The sequence below is a fragment of the Symphalangus syndactylus genome, chromosome 23 (assembly GCF_028878055.3).
Source record: "Symphalangus syndactylus isolate Jambi chromosome 23, NHGRI_mSymSyn1-v2.1_pri, whole genome shotgun sequence".
Taxonomy (NCBI): Eukaryota; Metazoa; Chordata; class Mammalia; order Primates; family Hylobatidae; genus Symphalangus; species Symphalangus syndactylus.
The window spans coordinates 38,735,504-38,754,890 of record NC_072445.2 but is presented as its reverse complement, the minus strand read 5'-3'; the positions used below and the strand labels follow the sequence as shown (position 1 = coordinate 38,754,890).

The 19,387-nt window shown below is 43.7% G+C and overlaps 1 protein-coding gene across 2 annotated transcripts; it reads right to left on the bottom strand.

Moving 5' to 3' along the window:
• Positions 1–13,565: 13,565 nt before the first annotated feature.
• LOC129473414 (HLA class II histocompatibility antigen, DO alpha chain) lies at positions 13,566–19,017 on the bottom strand. Of its 2 annotated transcripts, XM_055263887.2 has the most exons (5): positions 18,824–19,017; positions 17,384–17,632; positions 16,682–16,963; positions 16,451–16,586; positions 13,566–16,225 (listed from the first exon to the last, which is right to left on the bottom strand). In XM_055263887.2, the coding sequence occupies exons 1-5, from the start codon at positions 18,903–18,905 to the stop codon at positions 16,222–16,224; spliced, it is 753 nt and encodes a 250-aa protein (XP_055119862.1). In that variant the 5' UTR covers positions 18,906–19,017; the 3' UTR covers positions 13,566–16,221. The 2 variants fall into 2 exon arrangements, with proteins under 2 accessions (XP_055119862.1, XP_063488443.1); XM_063632373.1 differs by having other exon boundaries at positions 13,566–16,586; positions 18,824–18,973.
• Positions 19,018–19,387: the final 370 nt, after the last annotated feature.

Sequence of the window (19,387 nt, the reverse complement as noted above, 5' to 3'; positions counted from 1 at the left end):
CATAAGAGTTTTTCCAAGGTTTGTTCCAGAATTTTTATGATCACAGGTCTTAGATTTAAGTCTTTAATCTATCTTGAGTTAATTTTCGTATATGTTGAGAAACAGGGATCTAGTTTCGTTTTATTTATGTTTATTTTTATTTTTTGAGATGGAGTCTTGTTTGTCACCCAGGCTGGAGTGCAATGGCGCGGTCTCGGCTCACTGCAACCTCCACCTCCTGGGTTCAAGCGATTCTCCTGCCTCAGCCTCCCAAGTAGGTGGGACTACAGGCACACATCACCACGCCCGGCAAATTCTTGTATTTTTTAGTAGAGACAGGGTTTCACTATATTGCCCAGACTGATCTCAAACTCCTGACCTCGTGATCCACCCACCTTGGCCTACCAAAGTGCTGCGATTACAGGCATGAGCCACTGTGCCTGGCCCTAGTTTTGTTTTTCTGCCTGTGTCAATCGAATTTTCCCAGCACCATCTATTGAATAGGGTGTCCTTTCTTCAGTGTATTGTTTTGTCTGCTTCGTTGAAGATTAGTTGGTTGTAGGTATTTGGCTTTATTTCTGGGTTCTCTATTCTGTTCCATTGGTCTACTTGCGTACTTTTGTACCAGTACCATGCTGTTTCAGTTACTCTAGCCTTGTAGTGTAATTTGAAGTTGGGTAATGTGATGCCTCCAGATTTATTCTTTTTGTTTAGGATTGCTTTGGCTATCCAGGCTTTTGTTGTTGTTCCATATGAATTTTAGGATTGCTTTTTCTAATTCTGTGAAAAATGATTCTGATATTTTTGCATTGAACCTGTAGATTGCTTTGGGCAGTATGGTCATTTTTCATATTGATTCTTCCAATCTATGAGCATGACATGGTTTTCCATTTGTTTGTGTCATCTGTGATTTCTTTCATCAGTGTTTTGTAGTTCTCGTTAGGGAGATCTTTCACCTCCTTTGTTAAGTATATTCCTAGACATTTACAATTTTTTTGTAGCTATTGCAAGTGAGATTGAGTTCTTGATTTGATTGTCAGGCTAGTCACTATTGGTGTAGAGCTGTGCTATTGATTTGTGTATGTTGATTTTGTAACCTGAGACTTTACTGAATTCATTTGTCAAATCTAGGAGTCTTTTGGAGGAGTCTTTAGCGTTTTCTAGGTATAAGATTATATTATTGGCAAACAGAGAAAATTTGACTTCCTCTTTTCCAATTTGGGTGTGCTTTCCCTTGTCTGTTTGCTCTGGCTAGGACTTCCAGTACTATGATGAATAGGAGTGGTGAAGGTGGGCATCTTTGTCTTGTCCAGTTCTTAGGGGGAATGCTTTTAACTTGTTTTTTTTTTGGTTGTTTTTTTTTTTTTTTTGTGAGACAGAGTCTCACTCTGTCACTCGGCTGGAGTGCAGTGGCGCAATCTGGGCTCACTGCAACCCCTGCCTCCAAGGTTCAAGCAATTCTCCTGCCTCAGCCTCCCAAGTAGCTGGGACTACAGGCATGCACCACCATGCCTAGCTAATTTTTTTCTTTTTTTTAGTAGAGATGAGGTTTCACTATGTTGACCAGACTGGTGTTGAACTCCTGACCTCAGGTGAGTTGCCCACCTTGGCCTCCCAAACTGCTGGGATTACAGGAGTGAGCCACTGTGCCCGGCTGGCTTTCAACTTTCATCCATTTAGTATGATATTGGCTGTGTGTTTATCATATCTGACACAAAATTCATAATTTTGAGGTTTGTTCCTTCTATGCCTAGTTTGTTGAGAGTTTTTATTATAAAGGGATGCTGGATTTTACCAAATGCTTTTTCTGCATTGATTGAAATGATCACATGACTTTGTTTTAAATTCTGTTTATGTGGTGAATCACATTTATTGACTTGCATATGTTGAACCATCCTTGCATCCCTATGATGAAACCCACTTGATCATGGTGATTTATCGTTTTGATGTGCTGATGGATTTGGTTTGTTAATATTCTGTTGAAGATTTTTGCATCTATGTTCATCAGGAATATTGGTCTGTAGTTTTCTTTTTTGTTGAGTTCTTTCCTGGCTTTGGCATCAGGTAACACTGGCTTCATAGAACGAGTTGGGGAGGATTCTCTCTTTCTTAATCTTTTGGAATAATTTCAATAGGATTCATACCAGTTCTTCTTTGAACATCTGGTAGAATTCAGCTGTGAATCTGGTCTTGGGCCTTTTTTTTTTTTTTTAAGATTTTTTATTACTGATTCAATATCACTACTTGTTACTGGTTTGTTCAGGATTTCTACTTGTTCCTGATTCAAGCTTAGAGGAATGCTTCCAGGAATTCATTCATTTCCTCTAGATTTTATAGTTTGTGTGCATAGAGGTGTTTATAGTAGTCTTAGATAATCTTTTGTATTTCTATAGTGTCAGTTGTAATTTCTCCATTTTCATTTCTTCTACATTCTTAAATGCAGCTTCTGCACAAGATTCCTTCATACTGTAGAAAATTTTATTTTTTTCACCAAGCCCAATTAATTTAGCTTAGCTGGAAAACTATTAAGAAGTGTGAAGACACAAATAAGAAATGAACGACTTCATTCCACAAATATAAGTAAAGGAAATTCCAGTGATGGCTTTTGCTGCATGAAGAGAAACCAGGCTAAGTTGAACTATTAATATTCACTTTAGACTGCGTAATTTCTAAATGGTAACTATTCATACCTACCATTCATCCTAACCATACTTTCGGGCTTGGCTTAGACACTGAGACCTTTGTGAAGAAAGAGGCCTGAGGGAACTGGATTGTAGGAGATGGATGGTGAGAGGAAAGCTGGGGGTGGGGGTAGGTGTGCTCTGGGCTTGCGTTGACTATATAAGAAGGAAAGTAAAAAATTATAAAGACTTTTTAAGATTTTGGAAACTTAGTACCTTCTTCATTTTTACTATTTTTTTTTTTTTTGAGACAGAGTCTCGCTTTGTTGCCCAGGCTGGAGTGCAGTGGCGCAATCTCAGCTCACTGCAAGCTCCGACTCTCGGGTTCACGCCATTCTCCTGCCTCAGCCTCCCAAGTAGCTGAGACTACAGGTGCCCGCCACCATGCCTGGCTAATTTTTTGTATTTTTAGTAGAGATGGGGTTTCGCCGTGTTAGCCAAGATGGTCTCGATCTCCTGACCTCGTGATCCGCCCGCCTCGGCCTCCCAAAGTGCTGGGATTACAGGCATGAACCACCGCGCCCAGCCCATTTTTACTATTTTTGATTCCTTTTTTCTGTTTTCTGATTGGGATTGGCAATAAAATCTCAAATATGGGGAAAACAATTTTTTACATAACATTTTTATGTTTTATAATTTTTTTTTTTTTTTTTTTTGAGACGGAGTCTCGCTCTGTCGCCCAGGCTGGAGTGCAGTGGCGCGATCTCGGCTCACTGCAAGCTCCGCCTCCCGGGTTCACGCCATTCTCCTGCCTCAGCCTCTCCGAGTAGCTGGGACTACAGCTGCCCGCCACCATGCCCAGCTAATTTTTTGTATTTTTAGTAGAGACGGGATTTCACCGTGGTCTCGATCTCCTGACCTCGTGATCCGCCCGCCTCGGCCTCCCAAAGTGCTGGGATTACAAGCGTGAGCCACCGTGCCCGGCCCTATGTTTTATAATTTTTATGTAACATTTTAATGTTTTATAATTTTTATGTAACATTTTAATGTTTTATAAAAACAAAATTATATAACATTTTTCCAGGTGAATTTATTCTTGGTGTTCCTGGGATGTCTATAGACAATGTTACAGTAACTTTTGACTACAGATCATTTTTTTCAAATGATATAATATTGATAAAGTAATTGTAGGGCTCCCAAAATAAAATGAGTTTGTGTTTTGAGCCTATGGATGAGAAATCTGCTGGGGAAATGGTCAAATTTTATGCATGTATTTAATAGCCATGTAGTGGAACAAAAATTTAAAGGCATTATATCATGTTTATTTTATTTTAATTAAAACAAAAGAACAACGCATTTACATTATTTATTTAAATTATAAAATATTACAGAACAGGCTGGGAGCGGTGCCTCATGCCTGTAATCCCAGCACTTTGGGAGGCTGAGATGGGTGGATCACCTGAGGTCAGGAGATTGAAACCAGCCTGGCCAACCTGGTGAAACCCTGCCTCTACTAAAAATACAAAAATTAGCTGAACAAGGTGGTGGGCGCCTGTAATCCCAGCTACTCGGGAGACTGAGGCAGAAGAAACACCTGAACCCAGGAGATGGAGGGTGCAGTGAGCTGAGATCGCACCATTGCGCTCCAGCCTGGGCAACAGAGCAAGACTCTGTCTCAAAAAAAAAAAAAAATTATTCAATTCGTGACATACATCAACTTCTGAGTTCAGGAATCTAGTGCTCTCTCCTTTAGTTTCCTGCTATTTTCAAGTATAATAAAGCATTACACACACACACACATACACACCTCTTTAATTGTGAAAATTTCCAAACCTACAGAAAACCTGGAAAAAGTAAAATAATACTTGAAAGCTTCTATGGTTTGAATGTGTCTCCCAAAGTTACTAGGCTCTTCCTTTGGCTAGAGCTAGGACATATATATTAGTAAATCATTAGTTAAAACTGACATTTCTAGTTCAAAATATTTTTCTAGTTCAAATTTAATATTATTGTTTTAATTCAGCTAGTTTTACTTGCTTTTTATACATTAAAAATCTCAGTTCTGAATTACATGAACATAATCACTGATTTGCTTTATTTTATATATAACATAAAGTTGTTATATATAAAACATTGGAAACTTAATCTCCAATGCAACAGCGTTGAGAAGTGGGACCTTTAAAATATGATTAGGTCATCTCTTAAAGAGATGGGCAGAGCCCTCATAAAGGGATTAATGCTATCATCTCTAGAATGGATTAGTTATCTCATCTCAGGAGTGAATTCCTGATGAAAGGATGAGTTTGACTCCTTTCCTCTCCTTCATCCTTTCTGTCATCCTTTTTTCTTCTGCCATGGTATGAAACAGCAAGAAAGCCCTTGCCAGATGTTGGCACCTTGACATTGGGCTTCCCAGCCTCCAGAACTGTGAGAAATAAATTTCTTTCTTTTCTTTTCTTTTTTTTTTTGTAAATTATCTAGTCTGTGGTATTCTGTTATGCTATGGCAACACAAAATGGACTAAGACAAATACCCATCATAAAGATTCAACAACTGTCAAGATTTTGCTGTATTTGTTTGAACTGTGTGTGTATTCTAAATTCATTCCAAAGTAAATTAGAGATCTCCTAGCATTTCATCCCTAAAGACTTTAGCATAAAAGTGCCTTGATACATAACCATGGTACTGTAATCATACTAAACAAAACTGAAAACAGCTCTCTAATATCATCGATTACCAGTTCATATTCAAATTTCCCCATTTGTCTGCAAAGTGCTTTTATATCTGTTTTTTCCCCAAAGATATTGCCAAGAATCATTCACTAAATTTGATCGTAATGTCTCTTAATTCCCACTATCCCACCCATTTTTTAAACATCATCTTTTTAGAGAGACCAGGCCAGTAGAATCTCTCACATTTTGAATTTGTGTGATTGTTTCTTTGTGGTTTCATTTGACTTATTCCTCTATCACAGCAATGTATTTTTTTATAGACTAGAACTTTTTGAAACAAAGGCTTGACTAGATTCAGATGAAAGATTTTTGACATAGTATTGCTGTTTACTTTGCATTTCATCTTATTAGGAAGCATATGCTTAATGTCTTGTCCTATTATTGGTGAGGCTAAACTTGATCACTCAGTTGAGGTGATGACAGCCATCACCTCTGTAAAGGTATTTCTCCCATTTGTTAATAGCAAATAATCTATGACCATGATACTTTGGCATGATGTGATTCTCTTGTTCCTCACTATCTATTCTCCTAATGGTTTTAACATATATGATGCCCTCCCTGAATCAATGATCACATTAGGCTTACAAAATGCTGGTTTTCTAATTTTATTATTTTTCCCAACATTTATTCACTGGTACTCTGAAGGGTAGACCTTTTTTCATCAATGGAACATTTCCTTGTGAAATGTCAAGATATATACTTGTATATTCCTAAGCACAAATTTTCTGTGTTAGGAATTAGAAGATCACATCCAGTGGTAATATCAATGGGTTGTTGTTGCTTACTTTTTAAAATCTGTATTCGACTATTAATAGGAACCCATGGATTTTTATATACTCAGTGTGTTTAATTATATTATAGTCATCTTTTTGATGTCTGAGTTGTTCCAGTTTTGTCCAATGGAAGTTCCTTCAAACTGGCTGACCTGTTTTCTTGACATGACTCTATTAGTCTTTGAACAGTACCTTGTTTTATGAAAACAATGAGATACTCACACTTCATTTGTATTTTCCATAACTCAGGCCTGGAACTGGTCACTTCTCCAAGAAGCTCTATTTCTTTTGAGTGGGAAATGATTTTTAGAAGCTACAATCTGTGCATTGAGGATGCTCATTGCTACAGGGCTATTATTAGGCGCTTTCATTTGCTAGAGCTGGGACATATATATTAGTAAATCATTAGTTAAAATTGACAGTTCTAGTTCAAATATTTTTTCTAGTTCAAATTTAATATTATTGTTTTAATTCAGCTACTTTTACTTGCTTTTTATACATTAAAATCTTAGTTCTTTTTTTTTTTTTTTTTTTTTTTTTTGAGATGGAGTCTCGTCCTTTTGCCCAGCCTAGAGTGCAATGGTGCAATCTCGGCTCACCTCAACCTCTGCCCCCCGGGTTCAAACAATTCTCCTGCCTCAGCCGCCCGAGTACCTGGGATAATAGGCGCCTGCCACCACACCCAGCTATTTTTTTTTTTGTATTTTCAGTAGAGACGGGGTTTCACTGTGTTGGCCAGGCTGGTCTTGAACGCCTGACCTTGTGATCCGCCCACCTCGGCCTCCCAAAGTGCTGGGATTACAGGGATGAGCCACTGCCCCCGGCCTAAAAATCTTAGTTCTTAATTATATTAACATGATCACTGATTTGCTTTATTTTATATGTAGTATAGTTTCAAATAAGGATACAAATATTACTTAACCATAAAACAACTGAATGATGTTCAATGTTTTGATAGTTCTTTTTGTCCTTAGAATATATTCTATTAAGTCAGCTGGGACAACATAATGAGACCCCATTTCTATTTAAAACATGTATTTTAATTAACTGGGTATGGTGGCATGTTCCTGAAGTCCCAGCTACTCTACTTGGGAGACCGAGGTGGGAGGATCACGTGAGCCCAGGAATTTGAGGGTGCACTGAGCTATAATCACACCAGCGCACTCCCGCACTCCAGCACTCCAGCACTCCAGGCTTGGCTGGCAACAGAGCAAGACCCTGTCTAAAAAAAAAAAAAAAAATGAGAGAGAGAGGAGAGAGAGTAAATGTATTCCACCAAGAATATATAGTAGTATCTTTTAATATCACTTGGAATACTTATTTTTTCTGTGTGATTCAGTTCTATTTGTTTTAAATTTTAGAGGTTTTTTGTCATTTTTTATTAACATTGTAAAGTATATGTTTCAAAGGTCAATATTCACTTCTCACTTCTATTCTCCCTTCCTTCCTAAAAGTAGCCATTTTTATTAATTTCTTGTTTAATCTTCCAATGCAGTTTTTTTCCCCCCTTTGGAGACACGGTCTCACTCTGTTGCCCAAGCTAGAGTGCAGTGGCATCATCATAACTCACTACAGCCTCGAACTCCTAGGCTCAAATGATCCTCTTGCTTCAGCGTCCTGAGTAGTTAGGACTACAGGGGTGTACCACCATGCCTGGCTAATTTTTTTATTTTTATGTAGAGACAGAGTCTTGCTATGTTGGCCAGGCTGGTGTTAAATTCCTGACCTCAAGTGATCCTCCCACTTCATCCTCCCAAAGTGTGGGGATTATAGGCACAAGCCACCATATCTGACCCAATCCACCTTTTTGAAAAAATATATATGTTTCCTCTTTCTTACCCCAAAGGCGGTACATAGTTTAATCATTCTATTGCACTGTGAATTTTCCACTCTAACCTAGAGATTCCTTCGTATTAGTTCCAAGAGATCTTTCTCATTCCTTTTCGTTAGACTTTTTCCTTTAATGATACATGATATTTTACATATTTTATTTATGAGGTACATGTGAGTATCTGTTACATGCATACAATGAGACTAATGATCAAGTCAGGTATTTGGGGTATCCTTCACCTTGAGTATTTATCATTTCTATGTGTTGGCAACATCTCAAGTCCTCTCGTAGCTACTTTGGAATATACTCTCTCTATATATATTGTTGCTGACTACAGTCACCCCAGTCTGCTATCAAACACTGGAACTTATTTTTTCTATCTCCTCATTCTTTTTTTTTTTTTTTTTTTTTTGAGACAGAGTCTCGCTGTCGCCCAGGCTGGAGTGCAGTGGCGCGATCTCCGCTCACTGCAGGCTCCGCCCCCTGGGGTTCACGCCATTCTCTCGCCTCAACCTCCCAAGTAGCTGGGACTACAGGCGCTCGCCACCTCGCCCGGCTAATTTTTTGTATTTTTAGTAGAGACGGGGTTTCACCGTGTTAGCCAGGATGGTCTGGATCTCCTCGTGATCCGCCCGCCTTGGCCTCCCAAAGTGCTGGGATCACAGGCGTGGGCCACCGTGCCCGGCTATCTCCTCATTCTTTTTAACAGCTTTGCATTACTCCATTGTGCAGATGTACTATAATTTTTTCAACTATTGTACTCTTACTAGGCATGTTTCCAATAATTTTCAATTGTTACAAATAATGACATATCATTTTTAAAAGGCAGATTACTATATAATAAAGATACATACTTCACTTTGGGAGGCCAAGACGGACGGATCACAAGGTCAGGAGTTCGAGACCAGCTGGCCAATATGGGGAAACTCTATCTCTACTAAAAATACAAAAATTAGCTGGGTGCGGTGGTGAATGCCTGTAGTCCCAGCTACTCGGTAGGCTGAGGCAGGAGAATCGCTCGAACCCGGCAGGCAGAGGTTGCAGTGAGCTGAGATGGCACCACTGCACTCCAATCTGGGCAACAGAGCAAGACTCTGTCTCAAAAAAAAAAAAAAAAAGATACGTATTTAAGTTTGGCATTTCCTTACATGTATTAAAATGTTTTAACAGAAAAATATTACTTGTATTGATTTGTTTTTGGTTAAGTTATTAACACTCTCCTAAACACTTGGGTTTCATGCAACAATTTAGGAAATATCAGGTGTGCTTCTTAGTGAATGTGGAGATACTGGATTTGACAAATAGTTGGTTAGACTAGTGTTTGACACATTGGAAGTGCTCAATAAATGAAAGATAATAGTATTAACAAAACAATACTTGTTAATATCAGAAGAACAAATTTTAATTTATTTTTCTTTATGTGGACATGTCATCAGGGAATTTGAGAGCAGGGTGACTACATTTTGTTTTAGTCAGCTGGGGCTTTAAACATTTATTGAGTAACCACCATGTTCCAGGCATTACAGTAAGAACTCGTACCTGAAGCAGATCCATATACTGAAGGCCCGAGGAAAGGAATAAAGGGCAGCTGGGAATCTGACCAGTTCTCAAGAGCGGTGTTGGGACTCTAGTGAGGTGGCAGCAGAACGTTTCCAGTGGACGGAAGTGCCGGGGAGTCCACCTTGGGAGACCTTAGGCTTACTCAGATTTGGAGGCTCCAGGTGGGGTGGACGCAAACCACAAGATGGCGCCAAATTACAAGTCATGGGTAGCAACCTCCTGAACCATAAGGAGAGGAGAGGAAGTGAATCCGCTCCTCTGCGTGCACGCTCACTTGTCTGGAAGCTTTTCTGAGGTCAGAGAAGAAAGGAAAGCCTGAGAAGTGGGACACCATTCATTGAAAGGTATCTGTGTGTAGAGATAAATAGGGTAACATGATAGGGAGAGACTGGAGATAGGTGGTTTATTTAGCAAAGTTGGTCAATGAAGCTTCTCTGAATTGGTACCACACGAGTTGTGAATGGGTAACGAATTGGAGGCATTAACGTTAAGATCTTGGGCAGGAGGATTCTGGGGAAAGATAGTATGGCTGTTGCTTAATGAAAGAAGAAAGAGTAGAGGGAAGTAAAGATGAAGACACATGCAGTGCCAGATCATATAGAGTCTTGTTGGCCAGGAGGGAATTTAGACTAAGCAAGAAAGAAAGTCTGAACTGGGGGAGGGCTTCGACTGATCCAGGAGGGAGAAGAAAATCTCTTCAGTAATTCCAACCCCAGTCATTCTTCAAGCTCACCTCATTCCCTGCAGCCTGTTGCTGCTGAAGCCTCAGAAGAAGTTTGTTCCCAAAGTTGGGCATACCTCCTCCTACACGTTTCCCAGTAATGCTGATGTCTGACCCTGTTCATCCTGCCTTATGTCTCACAAGCTGGTCTCCATTTGCTGCTGAGTAGGACAGTGCAATGGAAAGAACATGGGCTCCAGCATCACACAGACCTTCCAGCCACCTCCTAGCTGTTTGACCTTGGGCAAGTTAAGTAATTTGGATCCTAGCTTCCTTCTTTATAAAATGAAATCATTATCCTTAACTTGCAGATTGGTCATAAGGAAGAAATAAAATAATTCATGTACAGCAGAATGATGCTTTTCTTTTTTCTTTGTCTTTAGGTCTGTCACACAAGACAATAGCACATGTCACCTCCAAGGCCTTTCCTCTTCTGGCTTTGGATTTCCCAAAATCTGAAGCTCTCTTGACATTACGCCAGGTGTCCCAGACATTGTGCCAGAGAGAGAAAGGGCAATGCCTTTGACAGGCAAAGGGGGAAGGTTCTCCCAAACTGAGGAAGGCACAGTAGCCTGTGGGTCTGAAAGAACCCTGCTTCTTCGCAGCAGCCAAGGCAGGTGGGGAGGCCTCCCAGGGATGGGGAAGTTGGCCGTATGGTGCATCTTTACAGTCCTGCTCCCAGGCACTGGGGATCACTCCTCACTAAAGATTCCCCTGCCCCAAGCCTGGTGCAGAAGCAGCAGAGCTGCCACTTGGAAAAGACCATACAGGTTAAGCCCTAGGCATGCTTGGAGTAAACAGTCTGGACAGATGCAGGAAGACAACAGGGGCTTCTCCAAGGCCTCAGCACTGTGTCAGGGCGCAGACCCTTGGAACAACTGTAAGAGACCAGAAGCCCCAGTAAAGACAGATTGAATTTAAAACAGCCTCGTGGCAGGGGTTTTGAATCAGATTCAAGATTTTTTAGAGCAGGTTTTGAATCCGATTTTCAATTATTTAAAGACATTTACTATTTTTTGCACTCTGTGCACTATCTTATTAATCTTTTGGACCAAGATTCAAATCCACTACATGTGAAAAGTATTAAGGCCAGGCACATTGCATGCGTTGGGTAAACGGTAGCCAATGTTATTAAAACCAGCTGCAGACAGTCGGACCAGGCTGGATTTGAGGCAAACAAAATTGAATTAAATAGAATTCTACAGTGTTTCAATGCCCATTGTGTTCTGGGTGTTGGAACTATAAGACACAGCCTTCTCTTGCTTTAGAGGAGCAGTTAATGGCAAAGGCAAATTCATACACGGTCAACTGACACAGGGCGGAATGTGGTATGCACTGCAGGGACAGGGTGGCCAGCATATTGGGGGCTGGGATTGAAAATGCTTCACAGAAGAGGTGACATTTAATCTGGACCCTGGAAGGACAGGTAGAATTTTGATTGGTTGGTGGAGGAAGGCAGGTCCAGCACAGAGAATAGTTTGTGCAAAGGCAGGGAGGAGTAAACATGCAACAACAGTTTTCTGTGACTTAAGCATTGACCATTTTCAGGAGGAGCTATTATAGATATGGTTAAAATAGGCCAGGTGCAGTGGCTCGTGCCTGTAATCCCAGCACTTTGGGAGGCCAAGGCAGGCGGAGCACCTGAGGTCAGAAGTTCGAGACCAGCCTGACCAACATGGTGAAACCCGGTCTCTACTAAAAATAATAAAATTAGCCGGGCATGGTTGTGGGTGCCTGTAATTCCAGCTATTCAGGAGGGTGAGGCAGGAGAATTGCTTGAACCTGGGAGACAGAGTTTGCAGTGAGCTGAGATTGCACCACTGCACTCCAGCTTGGGTAACAGAGTGAGACTCTATTTCAAAAAAAAAAAAAAAAAAAAAAAAAAAAGAAAAGAAAAAAAGAAAAAGAAATACACTGAGGACAGTTTGAGAAGGGTCTTCACCTTGTAGGTAATGGAGCACCTATAAGAATTTAAAGGAGGAAGGGAAATAACGCAGGAAGCTAAGGGATTATAGAGAAATGCCTTAAAAATTCTGATGGAAATGATTTCCAATCTTGAATTTTATAACCGTGCAAGCTATTATTCAAGTGTGAGAGTAGAATAAATCCATTTTCTGACATACGAAGCATAAAAAGTTTTCCTCATGTGCACTGTTTCTCAGGAAGTGGAAAGAAGAGGTGCCTCATTAAAATAAGGCAGACCACAAAAGGGCAATGACCGGATACGAGAAACAGAAGATACAACTCGGAGGATAGGTAAATCCTGACGAGGATGGCGAAGAGTGATCTCAGAGTGACCGCTGTATCATCAAGGGCAAAGAGTTAAGACTGGAGCAGACAGAAGGTTCTGGGAGAGTTATATCTGATGATAAAATTGACAGAATACCTGATGTGTTTGATTGTACCGTGAGGAATTTTGTGATTCATTAATAATAAGTACAAATACAGCCACACAAAGGAAAACAGGACAACTACACTCTCCAGAGAAAATGAAGCCATCTAGAAAAGGAAGAGCGAGCATGGTTTACTCTATGGTTTGCCATTACATGGTCATACTGATATAAACATAGTAAACACAGTAACTTTTACTATATTGTAAAAATTACAATATAGTCACATTAAAAGAACGGGCATGGGAAAGGGGGCATGATGTTCTTTGAGGATGAAAAAAATCTAAATCCCCCTCTTCCACAGCAGGAGGTAAAGAGATAAAGCCTAAAGCTGACAAATCTAGATGTAGCAACACAAACATGTTATTTAGAGATGGGAGGTTAATACCAACAGAACACATTAGAACAATTGAAAGTTATTTTCTGTAAGGGTGAAGATACAGTGGGAGAGGGGGCTAGAAACTGGTATTTCTGTAGCAAATATTGTAGAAATATTTGACTCTTTAAACTATGCATATAACATAATTTGGTTGAAAATTAAAACTGAAAGAGAGTGGATGGGAAGAGGGGATCTGGAGGCAGTCCACGTGGACACACTCAGAGGGTGTGACCGGGAGGAGCTTGGGTGGAAGGGAGACTGGGTCAAGGACAGACAGAGGATTTGATGTTCTCGTTATATAGGAGAGATGACGTGCTTCTGATTTGTAGGGTGATCCTGCGAAAAGGGAGAGTTTGGATACAAAGGACAGGAGACTACTGGATGTCTGTTCTAAAAGAGAGTGAAAGCTCAAGAATGCAGGAGGACAATCTGTTTTTTAAAATAAAAGACTACGTACCTTGAGACTAGAAACAAATGTGAGTATACATGCAGATGCATAAATCTAAAGGCTCTGGAATTACTCCTAGAAGTTCCAGTGACTTCAGGGTAGTATATGCAACAGTGAAAAAAAAAAGCACATTTCTTTGGTCAAAAGAACACAATTTTAATGACTTTATTAAGCCTTAGGACAGAGATGAGAGAAACACCTTTCCAATAATGCATCGAGTTAACGTCTAAGCAAAAGATCAGCAGAGACCAGAGATTGTTGGGTACACACGTATCTTGTGATGTCTGCTGAGAACCAACTTATTCCTCTTTCTCTGAGAAGAACTTGACCCCTCGCCCCGGGGCTGGGTGCTTGGCAGCCACATTTGTGTTGAGATCTTGTCTCCTGCTCTAACTACACAGGGCTTAGATGGACACCTGCTCCAAGTTTGGTGGGTCATTTATTTTTCCAGTAATTTAAAGCTGTGACTAGGAGACACAGCCTCTGTGGGTTGTGAGGGTTGAGACGATATAAACTCAGGAGCTGTCGGGTGGACATGTTCACTGAGAAGGACAGTCAGTCCGCAGAGAGAGAACACCACTAACATGCACGGGGGTCTAGAGAACACAGACCACGTGGATCCGAGAGTGTTGGAGGGGCAGCTCTAGCTTCTCTGGGCTTTTCGGATCCAAGTTCTGTTCCTGGGAAGCCTGGCTAAAATCTACCCTTGGGCCCTGCACTCCTCCCCACAGCTATATTGCAAATATCCTATACTTTGCATGTGATCACACAAAGAGGGTTTCTGTTACTGGCACACAAAAAGTTTGCCTGAGATGATTCTCCTCCACTTCCATCAGGGTCTTCTGGTCATTGATTTCAACTTACTCTCTCTTAAGAAGCTCATTGAGTCCCCATAATCTCTTGGTTTCTTTCTTTTCCAGGACCAACTGCTCACAGTTCAAACCCTCATTTTGCCTCTATTTACTTGTACCTTGATTGGCTGATGCCCTAACAGACCCAGGTTCTTCAGAAAGCCTTCCTAGTCCACCTCAGACCTTAGGGATCCCCCTTTCCCATAACCCCCAATGGCACCTGATTATGTCACTGGGTTCCAGTTACCAGACCGCAGCCAAGGTCCAGGATGGCTGCATCACAGTCATCCAGAACCGGTTAAAAATGACAGCCTCAGCTGGGCACGGTGGCTCATGCCTGTAATTCCAGTACTTTGGGAGGCGAAGGCAGGTGGATCACGAGGTCAAGAGATGGAGGCCATCCTGGCCAACATGGTGAAACCCTGTCTCTACTTAAAATACAAAAATTAGCCGGGTGTGGTGGCGTGCACCTGTAGTCCCAGCTACTCAGGAGGCTGAGGCAGGAGAATCGCTTGAACTCAGGAGGCGGAGGTTGCAGTGAGCTGAGATCATGCCATGGCACTCCAGCCTGGTGACAGAGCGAGACCCCATCTCAAAAAAGACAGCATCCCTGTTGCTGCCCCTTGCACCCCCAAGATTCTAATTCAGTAGGTCTGGGTGATGCCTGTTATTTTTATATTTTTTTTATTTATTTATAGACAGGGTCTCACTCTGTCACCTAGGCTGGAGTTCAGTGGCGCAATCTTGGCTCACTGCAGCCTTGAACTCCTGGGCCAACCACTCCTCCAGCCTCAGCCTCCCGAGTGGCTGGGAATACAGGTGCGAGCCACCATGCCTGGTTAATTTTTAAATCTTTCTTTTTAGAGATGGGGTCTCTCTATGTAGCCCAAGATGGTTTCCAGCTCTTGGCCTCAAGCGATCCTGTCCGCTTGGCCTCCCAAAGTGCTGGGATTACAGGAATAAGCCACTGCACCAGGCCAATGCCTGTACTTTTAAAAGGATCCCAAGCAGTTCTTATGCGCATTCTGGTTTGAAAACCATAATCTGTATTGCTCATTTTAGTCTCGACATAACTATGTGGTATGGTGATTTATCTCTTTGTATGTTTTAAATTTTGTTCACAGAAAAGTAGACCAAAATCTTCTAGGCCAAATATTTAGAGTGTGTCTAGGTGGACCTCCCCTCTTACCAGATACCTTGCTGACCCACTCCACCACCTCCTACCTAACATGATTGACCCCACTGAGGGAAGTGGCCACCTTATCCAAGCCTTGGGCCTCTCTTTATCATGCATGGGACTCTAGGGAATGTAGAAAAAGGAGATAACATCATGGCAGGATACCAATGGCCTCTTCATACAGAGTAAACCCAGGCAGGAGTGGAGTCCCCATGAGCCTGTCCTGTCCCAGCACCCTTCAGAACTGTTGTTAGCTGAGGGGGTTGTGAGGAACAGGATAATCTGCATCCCTTTCAGGGTAAACCTGAACTCAGGAGGCAAATTTCATGAAGTCCGTGTGAAATGGCTCATTCACAAAGTAACACACAATGGGCCAAACAGAGCAAGACACACTTGTGTGGGCCCCAGGACGGCTGCCAATCCCCAGCACCACATGCCTCACCCCTGGAAGAACTGGCCAAGGCCTAAAAAGGACACAGTGCAGACACCACCAAAGCATTTAGTGCTGCCAGCCAGAGCTTTGGGTAGAGCAAGAATGTGTGTGTGTGTGTTGAAAGGGAAGGGAAGCTAGTAGGTGTCCCACAAACCCTGCCATGAATACTGGGGCCAAAAAAGAGGGGACCTGTAGGACAGATGTTGATCCCACTCAAAGTCAGCACAGCGTGATGCACTTAAAGGGCACTGAGCATGCAGGGGCTGTCACAAACCCACGAGGATCTGCAGGGTGTCTCCCACAAGCCATTTCTCTCAGAAGGATCATTACCTAAAATAGCAGAAACCATACGATTGAGGTTGCTAATTTCAATATGCTGGGATCCTGTCTCTGAGCGCCCACCTCCCCCAAGACCTCACTCTCTCACCCCACCTCTGCTTCTTTCCTCCCTGGCCGTTTCTTTCCCCACAACAGAATCTCTGATTCTCCACCCATGTCCTGTTCAGAGTCATCCACTTTCCTCCTCCACCCCTCAGACTCCCGGGGCCTCTGCACCTGGGGGCACTGGACACATATGTGCCCATGATGATGAGGACGGTGCCCACGAGGAAGCCCACCAGGCCGATGGCCAGGCCCAGGGCACAGACCAGGGTCTCCATGGCATCTGGTGGTGGAATAGGCACCTGGAGCTCTAGGAGAGAAAGGAAGGAGTTGGTGGTATACGAAAGGATTCTAGAGTAAAGGAAACCTGGGGCCAGGCGGGTGCATGGGGAGGGGGCTCCGTACCCCAGTGCCTGAGGAGTGGCGCATCCAGGCCCCAGTGCTCCACCTGGCAGTCATATACGTCCTCAGCTGAGGGCACGAAGGGCAGGTAGTGGAACTTGCGGAACAAATGGTCAGGCTGGGAATAGAAGCTGGTCTGGGCCACTCCCTCAGTGACAGTTTGGCCGTTGCGCAGCCAGGTGATATTGATCACAGGGGGGAAGATGTTGTCCACGATGCAGATGAGGATGTTGGGCTGGCCCAGCTCCACCCGAGACTTGGGGAGCACGGTCACCCGTGGAGGCACTAGGAGGAATGGGGCCTGAGTCCACAGGCTCATCCCTCACCCCAGGGCCTTACTAGGACTGGGATTAAGGGACGTTCCCCCTTTGTAGCCATCTGTGGGCAGGGGATGCTCTGGGGTATCCACTGGGGCAGGAGAGGAGGGAAACAGAGGGAGAGGAGACTGGGGAGGGAGTGGGAACGCCAGGAGCTCCTATATTTGACTGGTCCCTGGGCGGGAGTCCAGGTGAGAGGTGTCATTCCTCAAGGAGAGGGGTGCCAAAGGGGTCTAGGAAGACCTGGAGCATCCTGGGAAAGAAAGGGACAGGGCATGACAGGTGCGGGGGCTGAGAGCGCGCTCCAGAGTGATGGGAACCTAGGAACTGGGAGGAAGTTTCTCTGGACCTTCCCGCCTGACTGGGTGGGCAGAGGGAGGGCCGGTACCGTTGATGGCTCTGCTGCGGTTTGAGCGCTCCACCAGGATGTCCAGATGGGCTTTGATTGCGGCGATGCCGGCCAGCCCGCCCTGCGGGTCAAAGCGGGCAAAGTCGCCAAACTCAGGCAGACGCCACACGGCCTCGCTTTTCTTCAGGTCCACAGAGAACAGCTGTTCCCCATCAAATTCATGGGTGAACTGGCCCGAGGCACCGTAAGACTGGTAGAAGGCGGGTCCGTAGGAGCCCACGTGGTCAGCTGTGTTTGGTGAGTTCAGGGTCAAGGAGAGAGAAGAAAATGTGTCTGTGTCATCCACAATATGTGATTGTTGAGTCCCTGAGCCTGGGCCCCGTCCTGGGTTCTGTGTGGGGACAGAGTCCTGTTCTGACACTGGGCTGGCCCTGGGAGAGGCGAAGGAAGAGGACAGGAAGAAAGGCTCATCCCAGCCCACTGCAGCCGGCACAGAGACAGTGCAGTCTGGCATATCAGCATGGGAAGAGGAGGGGCTGCCTAAAGTCATGCTTGGGGTTCCAGAATTTAAATCCTGGCTGTGGTCATCTGCCCTGGCTGTGTTGTCGGGCCCTGTGTTGTGAGCTGGTGGGACTGTGGGGGTGGGATGAGGAGGAATGATTAAGGACAGGAGAGTAGTGGAGCTTTGCACAGAGATGCAGTGCATGTGGGTGTGAGGGGAAACAGGCCACGGCTGGCAGGGGTAAGAATTAAGGTTAGTGACCCAGAGACCAAGGAGATAGGAAGAGGCAACTCAAGGCATTGCAAAGAGCACTGGACGAGGAGTCAGAAGTCAAGGTTCATGTCCCAGTTCCTCCATCTCAGAGCATTATGACTGAGTGTGTCTCTTCCATAACTGTTGTCTAGTTTTCTGGAAGTTAGGGATTAAGTTTTAATTCTTGTAGAACTCTAGGAAGTTGTTTGAGCAACAGTTATTGAGGAACTAGCATGCACCCAGCACAACGGCGGGCCAGGGAAATAAAAGAAAAAAAAGATGAACCATCCGTAGACCCGCACACCAGCTCATGTCTCCCGAAGAACAAAGACAGGTAAATAGTTAACTACCAGCATGGGCATAAATACTACAACAGAACTGGACTTGATGCAGCACATTCCAGGCCAGGGGTGGTAGAGAAATCAGGGTGCTTGCTGGCGTCTGTTGGGTGGAGGTTTGGGTCTTAGGCAGGAGGAAGGAATGAGGAGAAATCTGAATGTCAGCAAAGGCTGACTGGGACACTTTGTGCAGCTGACCAAGCTGCATCTTCATTTAGGTCCAGAGTGGATGTGACAGAGGTGAGGGGGATTGGGTATCTCTTGGTGAAGGAAGTTGCCCATAAACCAGAGAGGGAGAGGAACAAGCATCCTCCATGCCACCTCCTCATGTAACCCAACTCCGTAAATCTCTGCTCCCCGCCGCACCCGCCTCGCCCTCGCACTCACCCTTGGTGGCCCCTGCCTCCTTCGGGCTCAGGAGGGTCATCAGGGTGTGGAACCCCAGGACCAGCCCTGCTCTGAGGGCCATTACACTCTGGTGCTTTAATCAAATCAGTCTCAGTCCGTGTGGTGAGGACAGGAAGAAGGCGGAGGTAAAGAAGAAGAAAACAGATTCTAGGATAGGGGCGACCCCTGCTGTCTTCAGCCAATCACAGAAATTCTCTGAGTGAACGTATCTGTTGCTGGGTAAAGAGGGAAAGAGCCGGGGTGAGAAGGTGGAAGGATTCACTGGGCCCCCAGGAGAGGCCAAAGGAAGTTTTGGAGGACGGGAGGGGCTTGGACCAACTGTTACCACGTCCTCCAAGAAGGGACCTCCTGAAGGGAGAGAAAAGGCTGTCAGAGCACCGCGCAGTTGAGCTGCAATAAATCCTCTCTCTATGTCGATTTGCGATGCAGGGAATCCTACTTTCCCAAGAAGTTTCCGTGAACAAATTTTGAGTTAGAAAGTAAAATAAACTTTACCAATAATCTTTAAAAGGAAAACATTGGATACACAATGGAATAAAAACC

Excerpts from the sequence above, each read along its gene's own strand:
- LOC129473414 (XM_063632373.1), bottom strand. The coding sequence starts at position 18,905 with ATGGCCCTCAGAGCAGGGCTGGTCCTGGGGTTCCACACCCTGATGACC. Across the intron at positions 17,633-18,823 it reads GGAGGCAGGGGCCACCAAGG|CTGACCACGTGGGCTCCTAC; the intron begins GTGAGTGCGAGG and ends CACCAAACACAG. Across the intron at positions 16,587-16,681 it reads GCCACTCCTCAGGCACTGGG|AGCTCCAGGTGCCTATTCCA; the intron begins GTACGGAGCCCC and ends TTTCTCTCCTAG.